The sequence below is a fragment of the Dipodomys merriami genome, unplaced genomic scaffold (assembly GCF_024711535.1).
Source record: "Dipodomys merriami isolate MVZ:Mamm:240054 unplaced genomic scaffold, mDipMer1.0.p SCAF_554, whole genome shotgun sequence".
Classification (NCBI taxonomy): domain Eukaryota; kingdom Metazoa; phylum Chordata; class Mammalia; order Rodentia; family Heteromyidae; genus Dipodomys; species Dipodomys merriami.
The window spans coordinates 27982-54409 of NW_027206129.1; the positions used below are offsets into that span (position 1 = coordinate 27982).

The following is a 26428-nucleotide window of genomic DNA, read 5'->3' on the forward strand; positions in this document are numbered from 1 at the left end:
CTGTCCTGGAGACCCTCAAGTGGACAAACTGCTTCTCTACTCATACCATTTTTCTTTTTCAGGTGAGGCCAAATACAATTACCCACACACCATCCTGCAGTCAGGCCTTCCACCTGCTGCTTACTGAAATCAGGCAGAAGCAAAAGCTGTGCTACACAGTAAGACTTTGTCTTAAAAAGCAGAAAAAGGAAGAGAAAAAAGTTCTATGATGAAAACAGATCAATACTTCTACCTGTAGCCTCGAACTGTCAAAAAGGCAAAGTCATGTTACTTGAGATACTCAGGGATTGGGGAAGGAAATAATTTGGCATTCCTCATCTTCCATAGGGTGGGTAAGTGCCTAACTCCCTCTTATCTATTCTGCCTCTAAGGAAGTTACCTATGATGGTACAGGAGAGATTCCAGCAATGGAGTATCATAGCAATAGGATCTCCTCCCCTTCTAGTGTGGATGCGCTCGCCCCTGCAGTGAGTTAGAAAGTGCTAAATATGGTTATTTAACTATGGTTCTCTTTTAAGGTACCCGGTAAAGCCTTAGGAAAACCAAAGTCACTGAAAATTGGGAAAGCCAGGGACAAGAACATGAAATTTTCAGTAGTTTTAACAAGAGAAAAAAAAAGAATAGGGACTGGGAAGGTGGCTCAGTGGTAGAGCACTTGCCTTGCATGCATGAGGCCCTGGATTCAATTCCTCAGCACCACATAAGCAAAAAGAAAAAAGCTAGAAGTGGCTCTATGGCTCAAGTGGTAAAGTGCTAGCCTTGAGCTGAAGAGTTGAGGGACAGCGCCCAGGCCCAGAGTTCAGGCCCCACAACCGGACCCCCTGCCCCCCCCCAAAGAATAAAGACAAGTCCTTTGAGTAAAGTTCCAGAGTTAGGAGAAAACCTTAAAGGTCACACTGAGAGGCATGATTGTTACCAACTTAAAAATAGATGCCTCAGAACATAGTAAAAAAACAAAATAAAAACAAAATTCAAAATTAAAGAACCATGAAGCAAATGCTAAAAATAGTATTTAATAACCTTCTACACAAAGATACAAACACCACCATAGAATTGATTTTTACTTTATTAACAATGTGGCTTACATTTTTTCAAGTAAAAAGGGTTTTCATTTAGAATAAAAATTAAAATATAACTCTGATATAGATTTTCATTTATGTACATGAAAACATATATACAGAATACAATCTTACAGCAAACAAACAGCATGCCCTTTTAAAGATACTAATTTTTCTTTGATGCACTGAAATCTACACAAGATATGAATCAAACTTTAGTACAAACTATTCAAACTGGAATGTAAAACAGTAAAAGGTCTTTTAACCATCACTTTATCAAGACCATGCTAGTTACCTTCCATTCAGGACAAGTAAGATGATTATTTCATTAATTTTAAAAGTTTGCCTCAAATTTTCCATTGTTACTTTTTTCAGCAAAGGATTGTTCTAGAACTTCCCTTTTTCCTCAGTGTATATCTTCAGCCACACGAAACAATGCTATGCTTGGATTCTGTGACAGGACCCACATCCTCTCAGAGGCTGAATCTTAGCCATTGCAAATAAACACAGTAGGTCTACAGCTCAGGAGACTGAGTTGTTATTTATCCTTTGTAAGAAAAATCCAAGGCAGTGAATACATCGGCAATTACAATTTTTAGATAAATTAAATGGGTCACGAATAGCACATGACTTTATCATACCATGTTTTGGATGTTTAGAAACCACACGGATGATAAGAAGCAATGAGGTCTAATCAAGTTAAAATTTTAACTGTGTTGAAGGAGTAATTAAAAAGAACGACTTTGTAAACAGAAAAGAACAACGAGTAAGAGAGGATCTTTGAATCCTAACTGTTGCCAAGAAGAGTTTTCCCTTGCTACTTAATTATTGCACCAAAGAGACAGTGGGCAATATGGATAGCTCTCTGAAAATTTCTTCCTTACAAACTACAGATATCTTCATTTACAATTTTTCTTTTCAAAGCATTGCACACTCAGTCACAGCTTTCTAGAGACAAGAGAAAGTAATGGGAGCCTAGATTCACCATCTTAACCCAAAAGCAGCAATGTTGTCAAATCACAATAGAGATTTTCACCTACTGTCTTCTGTTTCAGTTCTATGTACAGAAATAAATATAAATGGGTGTTCCACAAAATAAGTATGAAAACCCCTACTGCTTCCAAAACTAAAGGGGTGTAGCTCTTACAAAGGGTGTTCGGTATGAGAGAGAAAGTAAATTCACCTTTTGCCCCATACAACACTCAAAACTCCATGAGAAAAACTAGGAACTAAATTCATCTTCCCAAAGCTGAGCAAAACAACCTGCCAGCAACTGTAGGAAAGGGTAGAGGTTTTACTGAAGAAAACAAATCAGATCAAGCGCAGGAAATGATCTTTCCAAAAGAACCAAATAGGGCAGAAAAGTAGCTTACAGCTCAAATATCTTGTGCGATTCACACTCTGATCAAAGGAACCCAATTTGCAAAATGACAGATGAGTTCTCCACCCTGTGGAGCTTCTGGGAGGAAGGAAACCATTGTTGCAAAGAAGTTTCTAGGATGCCAACAGTACCCCGCTTTTTCCAGGTTAGGATGTTTTGTTTTGTGGACAGGATATCTGACAATGCAGTACAAATACAGTCAAGAAACAAGGGTTGGAAACAAACTCTGTTAGTTTTACAGCAGAATTAGGGGGTGGACTCTGGTTCTTAAAGCAGGGGTGGCACTTCTAATTCTTGGGGTATACACTGGACAGATTGTGAGGCATCTGCTTGGTCAGTTCCAAGGGATGAGATTAAAAATGGTGCCACCCAGAGCAGGAACAGAGGTGGGCATTTGCTGCAGTCCGGATCAATACATTTGGGGTTTATGGGCTGTGGTGGTACTGGGGGACATGTATTAAGACTCTTTCTGTGGTGCTGGTATGCGGGCTTGAACTCAAGCCTTCACTCACTTGGCTTGCTTGCTCACAATTGGTACTCTTCTGCTTGGTCCATGCCTCCACTACAGCATTTTGCTGGCTAACTAAAGATGGAATCAACTTTCCTACCCGAGATGGTTCTGAACAGTGATCTTCTAGGTTTCAATCTCCTGAGTAGCTGGGATTACAGGTGTATGCCAAGGGTGCCTGGCTTCCATCCTTTTTTTTTTTTTTCCTGTCACAACAAAAGGATAAACACAATACAATTTATCTTAGAAAGTGGTCTTATCTTTTAGATGGGAGCTGATGAAGCAGAAACCACTTTCCTAACCTGTAACAGAATGTGAAGATGTACATCACGAAGATAGGAATCCTCGAGAATCCACATTCAGTAGAACACTGCCAACTCTCAGAGGAAAAAATATCTCCTTGGTTCTAAAGTGTTTCTCTGCTCTCTTGAGGGGCCAGGGCAGAGTGCTCCATAGTTTGGATGACAATCATCTATTTCTTCCTTCACCATACACATGAAGCAAGCTCAGGAAGAGAGGGAAGAAAGTTAAATTGCAAGGCTGGGTCCATTTAAGCAAGATACTTCTTCCCCCACCAATGGAGACCATATCCTGTCTGGGCTTCCTGATGGGTAGTCCTCTAGCCCTTTGGACGAACCCAGGAGATCCCTTTCATCCGAGGCAACACTTATTCCTTCGAGCCATGACTGGAAAGCACACGAGAAGATGACACACATGCTCAGGTATGATGATCTATCCCAGTGGTAGTCCCCATGTCCTTGGCTTGGTATCGATGGCAACAGCTCAGCTTAAAAAGGTCACAGTGGAAGATCAAAGCAGTCTGGACAGAGAAAATGCCACCAATATTGAACTGGATTCCTTTCCAATTGTTGAGAAATATGGTACTCCACTGGGATGAAGTATTTAAGGCCAAAAGCAGGTGTCTCTTGAGAAGACAGGGATAGGAAATTGAAGAGAGGCCAGATTGTAGTTTACAAGAGAGATATCTGACTGCAAACCAAACACACATTACCAGAGCCATTTCCATTCTTGCAATACCACACAGGATAAACTCTTCCCACTCAAGGCCTCAGGGCAGATCCACTGGCCAAACTTTTGAAGATGGACTGTAAAAAAAAAATTCAGCTTCTGGAGAGACTATGAAGTTTCAACCATACTATATTTGTTTTCCACTTAAAACTCTGTTACAGGATGCTAAGCAAAGTTAGCAGAAGGAATCAAAGTTTGCAGTGCCTCTCAGCTCATCAGATCTTAACATGGTGCCAAAATATGAGCAGCTAATAAGCTCACCATACTACATGACTAGAACTGCTGATAGTCTAGGCAAAGAAATTATCAACACAATGATAGTAAACAATAAACAATAAGAAAAACAAAAAACACAGAAAGATAAGAAGCCCACACCTCAGCCATGAGGACCTACCACTTCTGAACAGGAAGATTTAGTTTCCATATGTAAATCTGAGAAAGCATCAAGGTGACTTCTCCATCAGCGTATTACTGTCCCTTTGGGTTTGTGGAAACACTGAACCACTCATGAGGAAACAGAGATAGAACTGCTGGGTATAAAAAAGCCAGCCAATTTTCACAGCCATAGATTTAGCAGATTTAACAAAACTGCTTTCATAAGCAACCTCAAAGCCAGAATGGAATGAAGGAAGTACAGTGTGAATTATCTGCTTCATTTTTTTTTCTTTCTCATTTTGGTCAACCTGGACTCTTGTCTTCTAGGGTAGGTAACAAGGAGATGACATGTTCCCTGCTCCACTTCTAGGTGTTCAAATCTGTCCTCTGATAGGAAATAGGGTCTAAAAGAATGGAAAGTTACCCCACATAGCACAGAATTGGTCATGGACAAAGGAGGATGAGAACCATGGGTCTCTGGCTGTTCCATGTGCGGCATCATAGCAGGCACTCCGGTCTCCTCATGCGCGTACATGTGGCACACCAGGGCAAGAGGAAGCACCATGGATGCTCAGAGGGACTTTCTTGCTGTGAAGATGTAGCCAGTTCCTGAAATTCTTCCCCCATCTCTTCCTGTTCTTGCCTTCTACACAGCATTTGGAACTTCCCTAAAGTAGGCATTCCCTGATCAGGTGACATCCCTAGGATGGGCTAAGCTGCAATCACACCAGAAAAGTCATCTCATTACAAATGAGACACCAGCCTCCCTTTGCACTCCAAGTTGACTGAAGAGGCACATTGGACCGATGGTGGAGGTTTGGCACATCTTTTTGGTAATAAAAGCCTGAAACGTTGCTCACAGTCATGGTGGAGAAAGGAGTTGCCACCATGAACAAATAGAGGTGAAAACACCAGCCACAGAAGCACAGCCATGGGTGATTAGGAAAGATGCCTGACAACACCTACCATAAAACCTTCCAGTAGAGGCTTTCATGGCCTCCTTGGTCACCTTTGGGAAGATGCTGGCTGTGCCTGTGTTAGCTGTCAAGGAATATGGGCTGAGAGTAGGAGACTCTGTTCCCAGGAAGCTGCCTGGGTTGGGGTAGGACAATGGTGAAATGTAAATAGACTAAGAACCTCTTCTGTGTCTTGGCATATGGCCTAATACAACACTGTACTTACACTCTCCTGAAGCTTCTGCTATGGTACTTCGGTGTGCTTTTAAAAACATGGCAATACCAAACAGGCTGGTGGATGGGCTTAGTCCTGGGTTGTTGGCGTTTTGGTGATATTGAATGAATATACCTTTTCATATATCCCAGCAAAATTCAAATCTCTATCCTGAAAACTTTCACAAATAAATGTAGCATTACAAGGATCATGAGCCATCTTCGGGGTAGGGGTGGGAAGCCAAGTCAGTTGGCATACTGGGCATAGAAAGCCACTTTAACTCTCTCGATCTGGTGGCACAACTTGATAGCAGGCCCCAGCTTCAGTTCCATGCACTCCTGCACTGTCGGCAGGGTCAGTAGTAGGAGCGCCTGGCCATCAATGTCCTGCCAGGAAACAAAGCAGAGTTAGACGAAGGGGAGTAGGTGCCAGGAAAATACATGTGTTACATTCAGGCTTCATCCTGGAGTAAATCTTATATTGTTGATATAGGAGAGTGTCAGCAGAGAAACTATAAGTATTAATAGCATAAGTATTAATACAATCCTCTTATTACCTAATGAGTTAAATATAGGCTGCTAAATTCTTTGGTTATTTTGTGGTTGGCTCTTTTGTTTCTCATTTTTGATGGTACTGGGGTTTTGAACTCAGGGTCTCACATCTGCTAGATCAGCACTCTATTACTTAAGTCACATTCGCAGCCCTTTTTTTGCGTTAGTTACTTTTCAGACAGGGGCTCATGCTTTTGTTCAGGTTGTCCTTGAACTGAGATCCTCCTAATTCTACCTCCCCAACATTCGGGATTGTAAGTGTGAATCATCATATCTAATTTGTTTTTTTGAGATAGGCTCTTACAATCACATTTTCTCCACCTCCCAAGTAGCTGGGATGATAAGCTTGCACCATCAACCCAGGCTCTCACTGATGTTTTTTTTTTTTCCCCCCTTGGGGGTGGTGGCCTTGTATCATCACAACTTAATTGCAAAAGAAGCTGCTTATTTGCTGATAGATGGTGACAATGAGATCCATGCAAAGGCTGCTTTCTGCAGCCAAAGAAACAGCAAAAGGGTAGTAATTCAGCAAGACAAAGACTTGTACATGCCAAGAACTCCACTGAAGTCCAATCCCACAAGAAAATCTGTGGCCCAGGCTTTGGCCCACCATGTGAGGCCCAACAAGAAGCCTTGACTTCCAGCTAGGCCAGACTATAAGCAGACCACCTAGAAGGTAGCATCCAAAAAGGCCAGGCGAGGAGTTAAGATATTTCACCTCTGTATGTTGGTAAAGAGCAAGCACCTCAGGTGGGCTTAGTATAGACCAGTGGCAGAGCATGGATGCCCATCCCTCACCCAGCGGCAACAGGCATCTCCCTTTCCCTATTGGGGAATCCTAGGAGGGGCAGAACACCCTGCCCATGCCCAGCAGCCCTCTCATAGTGTCAACCATGGTCAAGAGGGACCCTGGGACTTTGACACCCCTTTTCCTGACAGTCATGAGAAGGCCACATTAGATGTTGGAGGAGTTCATTTAAAATCAGGAGTCTAGGAATATGAACCAATAATGACCCAATGAGCCACTCTACCTGCTCCTGAAAGATCTTGGCCAAGGGGGCACAGTCTGTCAGCTTAATGAACCTCACTACGTCCGTGACTGTCCACTCCAGAGGGTTGCTCTCCAGCACAAGCCTTTCCTCCTCCTCCTGTTTCGTTTCCTGGAGAGGAAGTAGGACAGGAGATAGTCACTGCCTGTGTGGGCTGTGACATCTGTTCCCACACCTGCTGGGCAATTGTTGCTGTCTCTTTTGTCCCTCACTGGGTACCTCAACAGACACAGAAACTCACTCTTGCAGCAGTTTCTTAGCACCTGTGAGCACCTGTAATGACCTTTGGTCTTTCAGAAGTTAAAAATAAAGGGCACAGTGATAGCCTATTTTGAGTTTTAGTTCAGGAATCCTGGGCATCTTAAAGCATCTTTGATTACAGAAAAGACTAGAGATGCTGAGAGACAAAAATACAACCAATGTGCCCACAGTGTGTGTGTGTGTGTGTGTGTGTGTGTGTGTGTGTGTGTGTGTGTGTGTGTGTGTGTGCACATGCGTGTGCTGGGGACTGAACTTGGAGCCTTACTTGGTCTTTTCACTCAAGCAAGTGCTTTCCTACTTGAGCTATACTTGAGCGACATCTCTGATTTTTTGTTGGTTAATTGGAGCTAAGTCTTATGGACTTCTCTGCCTAGGCTGGCCTCGGGCTGATATCTGAAGAGCTGAGTGGCTGAAATTACAGATGTCAGCTATTGGTAGCCAGCAGACTGTTTGTTTTTGAGTCTGATTAGATAGTCCAAGTTGGCCTCAAACCTGCAGTCCTCTGGTGTGTGCCACCACCTCTAGCTTGTCCCCACTGACATCTATGAAGATGATGATGCCTTGGCCACTAATCAAACACCATCTGAAGGGTTTGGGGAGATCTGGTACATAGGATTCATATTTTATGACATCATAGGGCACATTAACAGCCTCAAAAGGGGTTCTCCTAGAGACAGATTAGATATTACATAGAAAGCCAAAGCAGACGTAGAAATGGGGTGGAAGTTTGAAATCCCAGTGTTCAGAGGGACATGGAGGATTTGATCCTCTCCTGCATGACGAGGCCTGGTAGGGTTGAAGCTTTCCAGAGTGAGGATGTTACTGGAACCCAGGAGGGACATTCTCATGCTTTCTGCTAAGAGGTGGAATCAAAGTCTTTCGCTCCTTGACTTGGGAACTTTGAGGGAACAATTGCTGCCACTTTTCAGATGTTCAGTGGCTTCTCTCTCAATCTCACTCCAAATGATCATTTGTGCCACTCTCAAAACTCACCTCCTGACCCTCAGGCCTGGCAGGTGGATCCTTGTCCCCATCCTCAGCAGTGGCAGGAGCTGGAGGGGGTCGGGCCCTTCGAGCTCTCTCCACGGGCGGCCGACGCACAGCCTCTGAGCTGCTACTCCTCAGAGTCACAGCCCTCCGGGGCCGGGAAGAGGGCACTTCAGCCGAAGAGGTGTCTGTCTGGTCATCCCGCAGCTCAGAGCCAGTCTCCTCACTCGCCGTGTCATCGTCCAGGGCATCCGCATCTTCATCTTCACTTTCCTGAAAAGAAAGAGGAATGCACTTGAAGGGGGCTGGAGAGATGGAGTCGAATGAATTTAGTGGGGTGATAGGCTCCAGCAGCCACTCAGCCTGCCCCCATCCCAGCTTCCTTTCCTGCCTGGGCAGCACTTAGCAAGTGTTGTCCAAAACCGACTATGCTCTAACGTAGCTCTTTCCCTGACAAAGTAGTGGATACGTGAAATGGGCTCTCAGTAGAAGGGTGCCAGGTGGGTGGGGCTTATTTCTCTCCTGATGATTCTGCAGCAAGCATCAGCTGTAGCCTTCACTGTTAAACAGTCAGATGGCAGAGAGGGTCGTGCATCTACATTCAATGTTACAGCCAGCTGTGATGGTGCACACTTGTAATCCCAGTACTTGGAAGATAGAGGTCAAAAGCTTAAGGTCAATCCAGGCTTACAGAGCAAGACCTTGTTTTGAACCAAAACACAACAACTCCCCCTTCAAAATGCCCAAGGTTGGATGTGGTCATTCAACCTAATCATGTGGTCATCCAAGCTAATCAGGCTGGCCCAAGCACAAGACCCAGCCTGAAAAAGAAACTTAAAGCAAAACGCCTAAGGGGCATGTCTTAAGCAGTAGAGTGCTTGCCTAGCTAGCACAAGGTTCAATTCCCTATACCACAAAACAAATACCAAATGTCTTTTAGACAGAACATACCTCACCAGAGCCTGCCGTTAAGTCCACAGCAGAAGACCTTCGTTTCTTCTGCACAAAGATGGATTTTCGTCGTTTTCTTCTTCGGGCTGGTTTTGTGTGTCCACCCTCAATGCTGCTTTCCCCAATTGGAGGTTTAATGATCTTCTTTCTCTTTCCATAGTAATATGCTAAAAAGAGAAGGAGGGCTTTTATCAAATGCAACTATACTTCAGTATATTCTTGAGCCAGGGAGTGACCACATCCTTACTGTGCTCAGAGTCACTAAAGATCGTTCTGTTTTCTTCCTGCTATAGCCCAGGACCAAGCTGCAGTACTATTCACTCTAAGATGATTTGAGAGATCTTAGATTTTGAGGTATTGAAGAATCAGGTCCAGGAGTAGTTCATTTCAGTGGTGTGCAATGGGGCTGTATAAGCCTGCACCTTCCCTGTGTCCTCGAAGTACAGGGAAGCCCATTTGTAAGGTAAATGTTCAAGACCAAGTGTAGCTCATCCTCAGTGAATGGAGCTACTCAAGAGCAGCTGCTAACCAGTGAATTCCTCTTTCAGTCAACAGAAGGGATTAGGGATGAAGTCTTCAGGAAGTAGGATGATGGAGACATACCTACTCATGGTTCTCACCTGACTGTGTACAGACAGAAATGGAAAGCAAGAGGATCGAGTGTATAGCTGACCTTCAGTGAGACTGTGAGTAAAGGGTAGACTCTGTGTGTGTGTGTGTGTGTGTGTGTGTGTGTGTGTGTGTGTGTGTGTGTGTGTGTGTTGAGATTTCTGGTTCCAACACTCAAGTTGGCAAAAGGGCTGACCACACACACAAGGGGTACTTGTCAGGCTCCAGGAATGGCTGAAAACTGAGCTGGCAGAGCCGACTTCCAGATCCTTGTCCGTGGGTTGAGAAAGAAGCGATGTCCTGTATCATGGTGGAAAAGTAAAGGCAGCCAAGAGCAAACAAAAGGCTGGTTGTTTCCGAGTCCTCTGATTATGCCCTGAACTTTGCATGCTGTATCTAAATGAGGGAAACACTAACTATGATGAAGATAGGGTAAGATTGGTAAAGGGATTCATTACAGCTTTCCACCCTAAGGACAAGAAATTAATTCGGGTTCCCAACCATCACTAAGCAGCACTTCACTGTACCTTTTCTGCAGCCTTGTAGCAGGGCACTCAGCTTATCCACTGAAATTCACAATTGCCCCCTCCCCCACTCTCTCCTTTTCCAAGTCCTGCTGCTGCAACCCAACCACCTATTCCTTGGCCAGCCTACGAACTCATGAGAATCTGCCACAGCAAGCCTTAAAAGATTTCTCCAGAGGAATTCCTAGGAAAAACTACTCAAACGGTAAAAAGAAAAGAAAACAAAAACCCATTATACCATAGGTCCACTCTTGTGGGTCCATTTCTTGTCCCTTCATTTGTACTTACTGTATTTGGTTTTAGTGTGAATGGAGCAATTCTCTGGGCAGTTTTCAGAAACCAACACAGGGCTAAACAAGTTTGGGCAGCATTCTAGCTTGGCACAAACTCGCCGGCAGAAATTTGCTACTTGGTCAGATGTTCGTACAATCTTGACCACAGCCCTGTAGGTTTTGCCTCTGTACCTAGAACATGAGGAAGGAAGGAAAGGTGATGGTAACTTATTAGACTTTTTATTGTTATGACACCTTCCCAACGTGGACACTTCATTCCCTAAGGCAACGGGTACCACCTGTACTGACCACGTACTTTGTTTTAGTATTTCCTTATAATCTCTCTCTCTCTCTCTGTCTCTCTCTCTGTCTCTCTGTCTCTCTCTCTCTCTCTCTCTCTCTCTCTGTCTCTTTCACACACACACACGTACACACACACATTATTTTTGTCACTTGAAATTAGGGCTCGAACTTGCTAGGTAAGTGCTCTACATGAAGCCATTTCCTCAGCCCTTTTTGCTTATTTTTCAGTATTATACTTTTTGCCTGGGCCAGCAGCCTTGGATCCCAATGCTTCTATCAACACCTCCTATGTAGCTGGGATTAGAGATGTGAGACACAGCTTGTTTGTTGGGATGGGACATTTCCAATTTTTGCCTAGGCTAGCCTTAGTTCTTGATCCTCCTATCTATACCTCCTGGGATGAGAGGCGTGAGCTACCACATCCAGCTCATGAAAATATTTTGGCTAGCATGTACAAAATCCATGGTGCCAGTGCTAAATCTAATGTAGGAAACATTTCCATCTAGCATGCTACCAACCTGCTGCACAGGATCACACAGCAAAGATGAGTAGCATGTGGTAATATTAATGGCTGTGCTTCCTGACATGAAGGTAATGGCATCTAATAGTGATTATGCCTGCCGGCATATTTTGTTCTGGCAAAAGACGGTGCAAATGGGATGGTGACACAGCTTTGAAAAACACACAGGCACTGAAATAACATCTTTTTTCAAGACTGAATAGTGCTCTGTTGAACCTGGGGACAACTTCCATTATTCATAAATGACAGCTGTGCAGAATGGTGCAAAGTAAGCAAGGCCACATTTAAAAGAAGAGAAGCAATGGATTTTACATTAAAAAAAAAAAAAAAACATAAGAAACCAGGAAACAAGCCATACAGCATAGCCAGGAGACCAGCTGACCATGTAGGGATTCCTGACACTACAGATGCTGGCAGCGCATGGTTTTGGTGCCACAGACTCACAGCAGGTCCAGTGAATTACCTGCAGATACAAAGAAGGCTCTGCATCAAAGAGCCCTGAGTCACGGCAGAGACACTGGGCTGTCAGGCACCCTGCCCTGCCCCTCTCCAGGCTGAGACATGAACTAAAACCACTTCTAGAGGGACCCTCAGCTCTCCTGTCCCTCTCTTCTGTGGTTTGGGTTTCTGCTCTACAAAGCAGTATGTCTGATCCTTTCTGTGATCCTGTGACTTTGCTAACTCCTAGGGGACTCAGATTTCAATAGGCAGCCAGAGGATATGCCACCCTAGCTCAGGCAAAGGTCAGAGAATGAATACAGGGATCAACAGGTCTTCATACGAACCTTTATTTCCTATTCCACTGAAGGCTTTGTGAAGTTAAGGTTTTATTTAGATGCTGGGTGCCAGGGGCTTGTGCCTGGAATCCTAGCTACTCAGGAGGCTGAGATTGGGAGGATCACAGTTCAAAGCCAGCCCAGGCAGGAAAGTTTATGAGAATCTTACCTCTGACTAACTATCAAAAAAGCTACAAGTGGTGCTGTGGCTCAAGGGGTAAAGCACTAGCCTGGAGCAAAAAAGCTCATGGAAGTGCCCAGGCCCTAAGTTCAAGCCCCAGGACACACACTCAACACACACACACACACACACACACACACACACACACACACACGCACACACACACCACACACACCACACACACCACACACACACACACACACACACACACACACACACACACCCCACACACACACACACACACCCCACACACACCATGGCAGTAAACTTAGCTGAGCAGCATTGCCTGAGAGACAGTCACTCCGGTTGTGGATTGAACTGTGTCCCTGCACATGTTAAAACTCTAATGCGACTATATTTGGAGATAGGACCCTTAATGACAGGTCAAACGGTATCAATGGTGTCTTACCACTGCAGGAGAGGAAGAGACACCAGAGTGATGAGTACACACAACAATTTATTTGTCAGGAAAACAGCATCTCAGAGTAGCTTTGGCAAATAACAGGTTTGTAGAAAAATAGCCCAAATAAAGAGGCATGAACTTCCAAGGTCAGCTGACAATGCCGACCAACAACATGAAGACCAGATACTCTTCCCTATTCACACTTGTACATTTGAGCCGACAACTCATGACAGGACACAAGAAGAACATCAAGAAATTCATTGGTATAAACCTAAGTATAAAATCAGATCATCATGTTTGCAAGTCCAACATTAAGCTTTAAAACCTTGGTGGGGAATCTACAAAGAATACAACAGTTACAGAGAAGAAAAATCTGAATCTTGAGAATGGAAAACTAAATTAATCTTTTATAGGACTGAGGATTTTTTCAGATTTGTTTTGTCTTTCTGGAGACTGGAAAAATATATTTTCCCCAATAAATCATTTTTAAAGCCTCAGAAGCAGAAAAAAATTAAAATATTAAACTCTCAGTTGACAAAAGAGGTCTTCTGTATCTCAGTACCTTTGTCCTCCTTTTACTTCTATTTCTCTGATGTGCCAAGGTCGACTTTCAGTGTAGGAAGAACTAAAGAAGTACTCTGTAGATAAAAAGTCATGCTTTTGAACCCTGTAGCCTTGCACAAGTTGATTTTTCTAAGGCCTCTAATGATCTTCTATGTAGAACTTCCCTCTGGGTTCCCTGGAGAACCCTAGGGGTTCACTCTGGGGAAAAGTGTCTGGCTTCCTGTTTTTGTGCCATTTTGACACCCTTTACATAGTGGGAAATGTGGACTAAAACACCTGATGGATCCATTTTCCCATGTGGTTTAATTCACTACACATTCAGAGTTCCTAGAAGTCTGTTGGGAAGAGCTCAATATCAAGATGCTTAAAGGCTCTTTAAAAAAAATAGAATAACCTGACACTCAAAAGCAGAAGACTCATGAAAACCAGGTCAGCCATCCAACTGTGGAAGTAGAAGAGTGCAAAGGTGAGATCCTGATGCTTACCAAACCGCCAAGTTACAAAGAACACGGGTGGAGAAAGGAGCTATTACCTGTGGGGAACAGAAAAGGGCCGGCCTTTGTTCCTCCCTCACTGGGGCTGACTGAGGGGAGGCATTTTAGTGGAACCTTTCATCATTAGCAAAAGCCCATCTAGAGGTATGGAAATAAGAACTCCAGCACAGTTGAAAAATGAGGCCTTTGCTGCACTTGTCTACGTAGAAGCCAGTGCAGTGGTGGAGGACAGAGAGCCAGAAGGGGGGCATGGACTGGGGACTACCATGCCCCCTTCCTTGAGGAACTGGGTACCCCAGATGCTGGCAGGGCTTCTGGGAGACAGCTCTTGATTCCCCAGCCACCAAGCGGTGGCTCCCATACAGCCCCACGCCTGGGGAATAAGTCAAAAGAAATGACCACCTGGGCCCAACTCGGGGTAGCCTTGAGGGCATTTCTAGTCCCAGAGCTACTGCCAGGCTTCACGGCAGGCCAATCTTGTTGCCTGCCTTGTGCTGTTGTCTCCTCTTTCTTTCAAGGGTCCCAAGGGCCCTTTACTCAACCCATGTGGGACACACTTAGCCTGGGAGAGGCGAAACAGCAGGGCACCAAGGGGCTATGGAGACCTTCTGCATGTTAGGGAGAGGGAGGGCACCGGGGTGATACCAGGACCTGATCAAATGAATAACACACAGAGGGGAGAGCTGCAGTAGGGGAAAGGAAGGGCTCGGAAGCACCTGGACTGGAACTGAGATCCAAATGTGAATATGTGCAGAGAGGGGCAGGCCTGAGGCTACCGGCCTACAGGTGGACTCCTGGCTGGCACCTGGCACCTGGGCACTTGGGCTTCTGAAGGGTTAAAAATAGCTTACTGTCACCAGACTATGGAAACAATGAGAGCATGCCTGGAATCTACTTTCTGTGGGTACTCTGGAACTTGGGGTGCACTAGTCAGAGGTTGGGCAGGAGGCCAGTCTCCACTCAACACCCTAGGTTTGTGCTTCTCTGGGCAGAAATGCTACCCATGTGCCCACTTTTCTTGTTTTTGGTGGAGGTATTAGGGATTGATCTCAGGACCTTGTACTAGCTAGGCAAGGGCTATATCATTTGAGCTATGACTTGTTTTTTTGATTTGATGTGTTTTTGTTTTTTCAGTTAGAGTCACTCTCCTTCCAAAACATCCCAGCACAAGGCTCCTTAGGAAAATGAGTTATTCCAAGAATAGGACTGGAAGAAGATGAATTTAGAACATCTTCTTTGGACAGAATATTTTTTTAAAAATATCAAATAATGATAGAGACAAGACAAAGGGACCAAGAAGGAATCTTTGTGTGGCTTCCACTGGCCAAATCCAAGGCAAGCTAAACATCAACATAAGTCAAAGTGATATACATAGTTCATCGAATAAAATCAGGACCTGTCAGTTCACATTGATATAAGTTAATGAACTGGAAGCTTGATGAGGAATGGGAAATTCAGATGGGACACAAAGGACCTCTACAGTGGAGACAGTGCAGATCTTGCCTTAGAAAGGGCTCCAGGTGTTCAGCAAACAGGGTGGGAGAAGCTGATTTCACATGGCATGTGATAGGCCACATGCAGAGCACATTTCTTAGGTGTTCTTCCTGCTGTAGATGCACAAAACTAACTCCAACCATAAAGACACATGAAAGAATCCCAAAGTATAAAGTGATCGTTGGTCCTCAAAACACCCTGGTCATGATAGCCAAGGCAAGTCAGAGCAACCATTGCAGAAGGGAGGAGGCTAATCTGATATGTCCACCCCCACCCCCACCCCCACCTCCCAGTGTGAGATTCTGGACTAGCTACTTCTGCCACAAAGGCTGGTACTGGATGATGTGAGCAGACTGAATTATCAATAGTAATGTTTCATCACCCATTTATTTATTGTGGTCATGGAGAATGTCTTTATTTTATAGGAAACAGTTCATTAACTATTCAGTGATGAAAGGACTATTGCCCATAACGTATTTTCCAAACTGCTCAGAAGAAAGAAAAAGACCTTCATTCTGAACTTGGCATTTTTTCCTGTCTGCGCTCGTTTCCAAAGAAATGCTTAAAATAAATAAATAAATGTAGTAAATTGGTTACAGTAAGCTAACTAAACCACACACTCTCCATCAAATATTTTTGAGCACTATTGGTTTAGCACACACATAAACCCTCTGTTAATATTTTAAAAAAACATTTAAAGAAACAAGTATTTGTATATCCAGCTCTAGCCTGCACCAATAAACTGACTTGCTTTGAGTTAATCAACAAATTAGGACAATGGTTTCATTGTCAAATACATACAAAACATAAGAAGATACTGGCCTATCAAAAAATGTGTAGCAAAGGCAACTCTAAACCCTCAATAAATGGTTGTGAGTTGATAGCATATAACTGTGTTTATAGAATATTTTTTTCAGTGCTGGACAAGTATCCAGTAGGCTGTATACAAGCTGGAAAAATACCACTGAGCTACACCCCCAATACAGGTAAAAATGGAATTTTCATCATTCATCTGAGCCTAATATAATCTTCCAGGGTAGTGGAGACAGGGGTTTGAGCTCTATGCTACAGATGTGGCAACCCTGGAACATCTGGGTGAAGCCCCAGCACACTCAGCGCAGGAAGGCAAATCACCCCAGCTGAACCAGGTAAGGAAGAATTAACATGTGACTAGCTTTTGCAGAGGGTCAGTGTAGGTATCCTTTTTCACATGAATCACGTGATAGCCAAATATCACACTTACTGTTCATAAAATATAGACTGGACTGAGCACCAGCAAGACAAAAAGAGTGAAAACATAAAAACATGTTCATTGCTTATAGCAGAGACAGACCTAAGTTATTTTGTAAAGCAGTGCAGGACTCACTGAGGGTCAAGATCTGATGCTGTCTCCTTGCAACTGCCTACAAGATAATGAAATCTAATACTATTGACTGGATACCAGTAAATATTCTAAATACTCATAACAAAGGGCTGGAAAATCTGGTAAGTCTCCACCTCATTTTTCTGAAGATCATCACAAATGCTATTCTAAGAGGAGTTCACATAACTTTTTTTTTTCCTCCAAGATTTTATAACATGCAAAACATGTTTACATTTCTCTAACACACCTAGGAATATTTTTTTAATTCCCCCAAGGTACAGCCCTAAATTTCTCCTCTTGAAATTTAAAATAATGTAGGTCAATTTATAAAGACTACATTCATCAGAAAGCAGGAAACTTTTTTGTTGCAGAGCAGCTGAAATGAACTATATGTATCAGAATCCATACACTGCAGCAAGTCTATTTTTTGCTTTGAAATACGCACTGAGGAGTAATGATACAGCTCTTTACATGTTGTTCAAATACAGCAATAATTTCCTGAGCTGCCTAGAAGCTATGGTTAGTTGGACAAATAGAAAGAAAAACACCACTTACACATTTACACATGAGTATATGTGTACACAGAGTAGTTTTCCTTCTATCTACAGGTCAAAAATCCTTTGGGAAGTACCTTCATCCTATCAGATAAATGGGCCGTTCATTAATCTTTAGAAAACAACAGGTAATAATCCCGGATGGGGAATCAGAGCACTCATACTGCTCTGAGGATCATCTTACAGCCTCACTTCCTGAAGAAACTCCTTGCAATATTATAATTCCAGCCCCACAACAACCAATGCAATTGCATGTCTTAACTGCAGCTCTTCCTTCCGCTAAGTTCATTTATCCATGACAGAAAACACTTTGGCCTTTCAGCAAAATGGAAAGAAGGCGTCTTGTTCTCCTCCTGATTGCACCAAAGAAAATATAGCAAAGTTGTCACAATCTACAAAAGTTGTCACTTCCTATCAGGAGGAAAGAGGTGATGCACCATGCAAGACTGTCACAGCAAGGCACATGCTGACTCTAAACCTGCCATCATTAGCAGCTGCTTGGGGTGGCCCCTATGATCTGGTGTAGCTGAATTCCAGTTCAGACAGCCACTTCCTCATTAGAAGCGGCTGTGTAAGATTTTCGCTCTGGAACTCCCTGTCATCTCTGATATAAGAGGTAATGCTTTGTCTTTACAATTCAGCAGGGCTGGAATTGCCCTGTGTCTGTTTTGATTATATCGGGCTGGATTTAATAAAAGCTCTGATCGACTTGGTAACATGAAAATAAGTGCCAACATTTGCAAAATGAACTCTCACTGTCATGGAGCAAGGTTCTGGCTGATTTAGGAACAGGAGAGCTTTTAATGGAATTTAAGAGTTCTGTACTGTCACTATTTCAGCATCCGTGAGTGTTGTTATCTAAGCTGTATTGAATCTTACAGAAAAGCTTTAAAACAAGAAGTAAGGATTTCTGTGTATAACCAAGATTGCTCAAGATTTTTAACAGCCCAACAGTGACATTAGGAGGAAACATCCTACATTGGCTGGTCACTTCCCCTTTACAGAAAAAAGAGAAATACCAAATGTTAGGCAGGAAACAATTTGTTTCTGAGCTATGGATGAAGCTCATCAAATATCACTTGGGAATGAAGCTATGTGCAGCTCCTTCCATTAGGATACCATTTTATGCAAATGAAGACTCTTCTTAATTACATATATTCTCTCCACTCTTGTGATTTGGCAGAGTATCATAACACCTTAAGTGGCATGTGAGAATCAAAATTACAGAGATATTTTAAGAAGACTCTGGGATGCTATGTGGGGGGTTATTGACAATGAGTTAGTGTAAAAGCCTAATAAATATCTCACCATTTCTACCTGAAACTAGGATGAATTAACTATAGAAGAAACTGCTACTGGTCAGACAAGTTATTAAGAATTCCCAATTTTCATTATAAACAGGAAAGCATAAGGGTTCTGTATATATCAGAAAGTGGTTTGCTTCTTTTTTAAAGCATTGTTTCTTAGTTGTTCTATATAAATATATTAGAAATGTAATATAAATGTAGCCAGGTGTGGTGACTCACATCTGTAACTTTAACTACTTCAAAAACATAAGTAGCGAGATTGTGGTCCAGCTGGCCTGGGTAAAAAGTAAAGATTCTATTTGAATAAAACATAAAAGCAAAAAGGGATGGAGGAAGGGCTCAAGTGGTACAGCACCTGCCTATCAAACCCATGTACTTTATAAAGGAAACATATGCTGGGTGTTGGTGGCTCATGCCTATAATCCTAGCTACTCCATGGGGAGAGATATGAGGATCAAGGTTCAAAGCCAGTCAGGGCAGGAAGGTCTGTGAAACTCTTATGCTCAATAAACTACTCAGCTGAAGCTGGAAGTAGCACTGTGGCACAAATGGTAGAGAGCTAGCCCTGAGCAAAAGAAGCTTAGGGACAGAGCCCAGGCCCAGAGATCAAGCCTCAGGACAAGCAAAAACTAAAAGAAAAAAGAAAGAGAGAAAATAAAACATGCACTGTACTCACAAACTGCTTTGTTGAATGGCAACTCTGCTGTACAATTACTTAAAGATAATAAAAATATTCAAAAAAAAGAGAAAAGAAAAAGATTTTTGAAAGCCAACCAGCACACCTTTTCTGTTGGAAAACTATAAATGAATATTTAAAGGCTATTCAGTACACCAAACAATTATTCAACATCAAGTTATTTTGAGAAAGACATTCTTAAAAAATGGATCTTTTCCTATTGACCTCCTCAATAACCAAGTTCAAGCACAGTAGGGCTATTTCTTCTTTCTTTTACAGCCAAGCAAAACATGTCATCTTTCCAATTAGCCTATTTCTAAATTAAAGAAGAAAGTTACTCAACTGCATGTCAACTCAGAACCCACTGACTGCCATTTTATTTGACTCAAACCAAACAAATGTCTACCAGTTCCTTTTATCTTTATAAATTTTCAATCCCAGAGTAGAGAACCTTTGTATTTAACAAACCTCTGTCACAATATCAAACACTACTATCTGTTAATGAATGTAATATAATAATGAAAAGGAATACAATTTTCTTATTCTTTTTTCCTTTTTTAAACCAATCTGTTGGTTCACACAGAGAGTAATTTTTTATTCTGCAAGTGTAACATAAAAAAGTATCAGTTTAGTAAATCTTTTCATTTTCGAAATCTTAACGCTCACGGTAATTGTAACATGTGACAAAAACAGTGGTACATTTGTAAGTCACACAAAAAGTATATGTCATTCTGGAATGGCAGAATAATGGACCTTCAAATTATTTCCTTTTCTCTGGGCTATGTCAAAATAAAGAATGAGAGCTTCTAACACAGCAGGTGAAATATTACAAAAACTGTTGTTTTCCAGAACTGAAAACACTTACTTTGCCTTCAGCGTCTCCTCCTGAAAATTCCAGTGTGCATCTTCCACCAGCTGTAATTCTCTCAATACCCTTCCAGGTTTGTAGGCTGCATTGATTATCATGCTAAGAACCTGTTGGGATAAAAACAAAAATAAAAACAAAATAACCCTCACTGCACTTCAATCTCGTTCATTCCTGGAGAAACAAGCATTTTCAAAAACCACACTGCTGACACTTCAGAGGTATTCACTGGGCTCTCTTGTTAACTGAAGGGCTGTGATTAAGTTTGCTAGATGATTCTATGGGTTAATGTTGAGATGACCTGCCATGTAGGCATTCCCAGGGTGTAAAAGTCACCACCCCTCAGGCTAGGAGAGTGGGACCTTGCTAGCTATAGGAACTTTGGGAGCTCAATAATTCTTGATAACTCTTGCAGATAAAAAAAAAAAAAAAAGAGTCGAGTCCTTCCCAGGGCAGCTTCTTATTCTCCAGTACATGATCCACCAGGAGGATAGGTTACTGAGAGTTTCATTCTACATTGAAAGATGCATTTTAGAAGGAGCCAATGAAACTGAGACAATATGCTAGAGACAATATTGTCTGAAATCTGGGGAGATTTGAGGGACTGTGCTAGGGAGCATAATGAATTTTCTGCAAAATCATTTAATGCTGGGCTCAGTGAATGGACCTTGAATATGAGCACAATGCTCTCAGAAATGCATTTCCAAGTCCTAAGTCCAAAAGAACATGCAGGTGGCCACTGCTCACCATGAGGCCTCTAGAAACACCAGGCATCTGAATTCTGAGAGTTACATGGGTAAGCTCTAGAGAGATAAGATGCTTCTGGGTACTTCTCTCTATGCACTCTCTTACTGAAAAGAACTAGGAATTTTGACCCCAGAGGTACATACTTTTCAATAAACAAGTCATGAGTATGGAGGCTCACAGATCACAGTTCATGTTTCCGAGCAAAATGCCACTGAGTGGATGAGGGAAATGGCTTGTTGGGGTGGTAGGTACGCATTAGTGCCATTACGTGGACAGGTGCTAAGCTAGCATGTGTATTTGTTTTTGGTAGGGATCAGTCCAGCAAAAATAAAAGGCAATAGATGTATGTTTAGGAATATAAGTGGCCTGAATCACTTACTAATTGAATTCTGAAGACAACAAAGCTTTCTCATTTAACTCTAAAGATCTGATGTGAAAATATGTTATACCATACAGTCAGCGTGGCAGTTGACTTTGGCCTGGGTAGCATTTTGCCCCTTAACTACCCACAACTTTTGTGACTACCTCAGCCGTGGCACTAAACAGCTGGGGTGGTGCAATCCAGGCAGTTGTGGCGCACATGTTTTCTGTATTAAAATAATCATCTGATTTTTACTGTTTACTGTCAGTACCATTTCAGAAACTTGAGTTTAAAAATAAATCTAATTAGAACTGGCTGCAATAACACACCAAGTGTTTATCAACAGGCAATAAAATTTCAATGGATTCTTTTCTTTGCTGCATACTGGAATACATTTTGTGACTGTAAACAGAGCATGTCATGAGGACGTGAGCCTCAGGGTTTCTATGACGTGATGTCCTCGTGTTTGACGTTTACCCCATTAAAGGAATTAAGGAGAAATCTGCTCACTGTCCAGTGCTAGATGGATGGAACTACTGCAGCTGATCAACCATTGGAATACAAAACTGGTAGGAGGGGCTGAGCATCTCCAGATAGAAACACACACTGGAGGGCAATGCCTCTTTGGATCCTTGACGTTCACGAAGCATGTTGAGAAAATCCTTCTACATGCAACCTCTCTCTCATTTGTGTTTTTTTCTCTTCATTTTAAAAATAATTTTTTATTGAGATGAAGTGATTAAAAAATTTCACAAATTTCACAGAATGGTGGGATAGTGATACTTAGTTAAAGTCACAAACACATTTTAACCTTCACAAGGCAAATTGTCATTATCATGGTCTATAAAGTTTGTGAATTCTATGAGCTTTGACAATACAACTAATATATTATGAGAGAAAAGCAACAATTTGTTTTAGTTGGAGTGAGCTTGTATCAAATCTGTATTTTGCAGGAATGAGGAATACCTGGCCCAGTGCCCATATAAAACCTTCAAAACTGTTTTGGTAGCCAGGCACTGGTGGCTTATGCCTGTAAACCTAGCTACTTGGGAGGCTGAGATCTGAGAATCGTGGTTCGAAGCCAGCCAGGGCAGGAAAGTCTGTGAGACTCTCATCTCCAATTAACCACCAGAAAACCAGAAGTGGTACTGTGGCTCAAGTGGTAGAGCACTCACCTTGAGCTGAAGAGCTGAGGGACAGGGCCCAGGCCCAGAGTTCAGGCCCCACGACTGACAAAAATTACAACAACAAAAAAAGCCCAAAACTGTTTGGTCTAGTCCTGGCAAGGCAACCAAAGATGGGTCAATAAATCTAGGAGCTTTTCCCCATACAAGACAAATTTGTATTAGGCAAATCATAATAATAATGTAAAATTTGAGGGTCAAGCAAGGAAGATCCAGCCCTTGCGAAGGTGATCAGGGTTCAGGGTGCTTGGGAGGGTGATGAGGTGGGTCGCTGGGCTCTGCCACCTACTTGCCATTACAGGCTCCACAGCAAACAGAGAAACTGATCACAGACTGGAATATTTGAAACTGGGAGTCAAAATAAACCTTTTCCCTCTATAATCTGATCATCTCAAGTATTCTTATAATGATGGAAAGCTGACAAACACACTTGGGATATCTTTATAGTCCATTCTTTGTCTAAAAGCATCCTTATCACAGAGATCTTTGAAAACACTCCATACAACAGCATCTTTCTCTCATCATGTTTGGTCCTCTTGCTGATCATTTTACTGTAAGTATAGTATTTAGGTATTTACTGTCCACCCTCCTAGGCCATAAGCACCCAGAAATTAACTTCATACTGCTCCCTTCCCAGCAGCTGGGCTATTACCAACAGCAGCAGTAGTATCTAATAGATTTATGATTATTATTATTTGTTATAAGAGTTTCAGTATGTTCTCATGAGTGAAGATAAAAATTATTTTCTCTTCACTAAAAACGAATGACTAATTCATTCCAAGAATTTATTAGATACCACTAATCTATGTGAATGGAGGTCCAGAAGACAGCTTTTGCTACTGATCTTCATTGCTTACGAAATCCTATTCTTTCATATCAGTGGAAAAGATCATCAAATGTACCCTTGTCTTCTTTATGTAGAAATAGTAAAGAAGGCCCTAACAGCACAGTTTGTGCTTTTCTTCTGCCATCCTTCCCAAACTCTGGCAACTGACACCCAACGCTCTCCTGCCTCACAGGCTTTGCTATGTATGTGTACACTTGAGCTGCGCAGATCATTCACAATGGGGTAAAAATCAACAGACACTTGAGGCAGCAAGCAAAGCACAACAGAATATCTTTGAGGGACGGTTTTGCATTAGAGTCAGCTGGGTAAGATTTTCCCTCTATTCCGTGTGATCTTCCAAAGTCTTTTATAGGGGGACCCCAAATCCTCAACTCAGCTTCGCTCCATTCTACTGACAAATCTATGGCTGCTCTCAAAGTACCCCTTAGGTTTTTTTTTATTATTTTATTTTATTTTATTGTGAACATACTGTACAGAGGGGTTACAATTACATGGGCAAGATAATGAGTACATTTCTTATCAAACATTGCAGCCTCCTCCTTTGTTTATCCTTCACATCCCTTCCCAGCCTCCCCCCAAGGCCCCCCCCCCCAAACCTCCCCCCCCCCACCAAAGTTGTAAAGTTCGTTTTCGACATGACAAAACAAGTCGTTTAAGGATACAGGTGGACCCATTGCAACAATGAGAAGTACAAGTTGTCACCCCTCAGGTTTTTAAGGAAGTAAATGGTTAAATGGACGAATGATGGGCAGAAATAAAACAAGTGAAGGCAAATTCAGCTCTTACTTAAGAGACGAGATTGAAGGTGATCAGAACCAGTGGTCGCTTAACTTCTGGTGGGGGTTGGGGAATCATGTAACTACCTGAAGCTGGGCATCTAGGACTGGGCCAGGTGGGGCCAGCAAATGTGGCTCCAGCCTCATGAACCCCCCCACCCCAGATTTCTTTGGCACCTAGATGCACTCATCAGTGAAGCAGTGCAGGATGAGCCTGGGGCCCTTACCCCAAGGCAGTGCATCTGCCTGACCTCTTTCTGCTCCATGTTTCAAAGTTCTGCTAACCAGACTGGTTAATGTCTGTCATTTTCAATGGAAGACTCTCAAAGTGAGAGACAATTACTAGATGCCTGGTGTCAACAGACTCCCCCCTCCCCTCCCCAACTCATGCCAGCCAGTGAGAAAGGGCTAAAGAAAGCCTAGGACGTATGAAGTTTAACAAGAGTCTAGAAATGAAGGAGGAGGCCCAGAGAGGGGCACTTCTCTAGGAAGACAACTTCTGTATCCTCATTTGTGTAAAAACACCCAATGATATTGGGTTCCAAGTTCAAAAATTGCTTACAACTATTTTCCTGACCCTCAAGGAAAAAGAGCTGAAGAAGCATTGCTCTAACATAGCTGTGCGCATCTCCTACCAGTGTATCTGCACTTGTGTGGGCTTGTTAGAATGAGGCTGGCTTAGAGAGGGGAAGATTAGGACCCTCCTTTCTGCAGCACACCGAGGTACAGATTATAGATCTTATTCACCAAGACTCCAAGATCTGGCATGGTGCCTGGCATCATAATTACTTAGAACTTAAAGAAATTAATGAATAAGATTGTATTCCCTTCATCAGTGGTTCCTTGAGTTAGTAATTATCTACAGGATGCTGAATGAATGAGCACCTTGGTATGTGAACCTCTAGAGAGGCTGCAAGTAAAAAGAAATATCAGAAAGCAGTACTGGCTCCCACAGTCTCCACATCACTGACTTCTGTAGATGTGGGAGCAAAGATAATGAAGAAGATAGATGGAAGATAGATCAGAGAGATATGGATAGAGACAATGATGGAGAGATGCTGCATAGAGCGACAGACAGATGATAATGAAGACAGACCAATGATAGACAAACAAAGCTAGATGATGGGAGAAGATAGGGAGACAGATGCATGAGTTGCCTACTGGCAGCCAGACAGACAAAAGTAGGTGAGACAGAATTTATTTATGTATTTATCTGTATTTCTTCTGCCAGGAGCAAGATTCCCGCTTCCATAAAGCAAATGTATGATCGACCCTCATTTCTTTTGTCCCCTCTGTCACACTAGCTCTCAGGATCGTAGGTAAGTATAAAGGTCTCATTCCTTCCCTGGCAATCTCAACTCACATCCATGGGATGTTACCCTGAGAGAAGGGAGAAACTCACAGACGCTCAAGACATCACTAAGTTTCCTGCAGCATATGAACACCAGGTGCCTTTCTCTTAAGCTTTCTTGTAGTTCCAGAAAGAAGAAAAAGAGTAACAAACTAGTTGGTTTCCCCTCTATTAACATTCTTCTCTTAGTCTGGGACCCAGGCTGCCAGGGACCCAGGGTGTAAGCTGATGATGTGGACAAAGTGCAAAGGGGCTCCTGGAGCCTCACACTTCACTCTTCTTTGCAAAAAACAAACTTTATACTTGCAAATATCTGAAGCCAAGTAACTACTTCTAAGGAAAACCATGGATGTTCCCCAAATTTCTGTAAGCAACCCTGAGACTTCCTTTGGGGATTCTTTCATCTTCTGTATTCCCACAAAACATCAACTCAAATCTATTAGGTTGTTGCAACATTTCCCATTAATCCAGGGAAGAGTGTCTGCTGAGAGTCTTTCTGGGAAAGAATGTTACTTCTCTATCTTGCATCTCTTAACTTTGAGCTCCCAGGATAAGAACAAGGAAGTGCTTGGTAAGTGTGAACTGAATGAACTCATTATCTAGTATTTGCTGCAGGAACTGTCTATACCATAAAGATCCTGTTGAAATGAGTTAACCACGCTCAGGGGCAGGTACTTTACCTCTTTAAGCACCAGCACACACTTGCCAGGCCCCACTGATTGAGGTAGCTCTGCAATCCTCCCTTTGTTCAGATATGGGCCGGAGAAACACCGATGGTTGATGAAGAGCTGTGGGCAGCAGTACTTCCCGTTGACAGTTCCTGCGGTGGGGAAGAACAAAGTGGTGGATGCTTAGGATTGCAATTCTGGGCTTAGGTCCCTCCAAACAAGCCCTGGACCCAACTCAAGAAGCTTCTGAAGCCTCCTGATTGGTAAAA

The 26428-nt window shown here is 42.7% G+C and overlaps 1 protein-coding gene across 2 annotated transcripts in view; it reads right to left on the bottom strand.

Annotated features, from left to right (window-relative positions):
• Positions 1-1082: 1082 nt before the first annotated feature.
• LOC138811982 (scm-like with four MBT domains protein 2) overlaps positions 1083-26428 on the bottom strand; it is a 151204-nt gene continuing 125858 nt past the window's right edge. For both annotated transcript variants that reach the window (XM_069999924.1, XM_069999925.1), the window contains exons 15-21: positions 26172-26311; positions 20226-20335; positions 10742-10917; positions 9321-9487; positions 8376-8642; positions 7104-7232; positions 1083-5907 (exon numbers count right to left, since the gene is read on the bottom strand). In XM_069999924.1, the coding sequence (XP_069856025.1) occupies positions 5767-5907; positions 7104-7232; positions 8376-8642; positions 9321-9487; positions 10742-10917; positions 20226-20335; positions 26172-26311 (1130 nt within the window). In that variant the 3' untranslated portion in view covers positions 1083-5766. The remainder of the gene's footprint in view (positions 5908-7103; positions 7233-8375; positions 8643-9320; positions 9488-10741; positions 10918-20225; positions 20336-26171; positions 26312-26428) is intronic.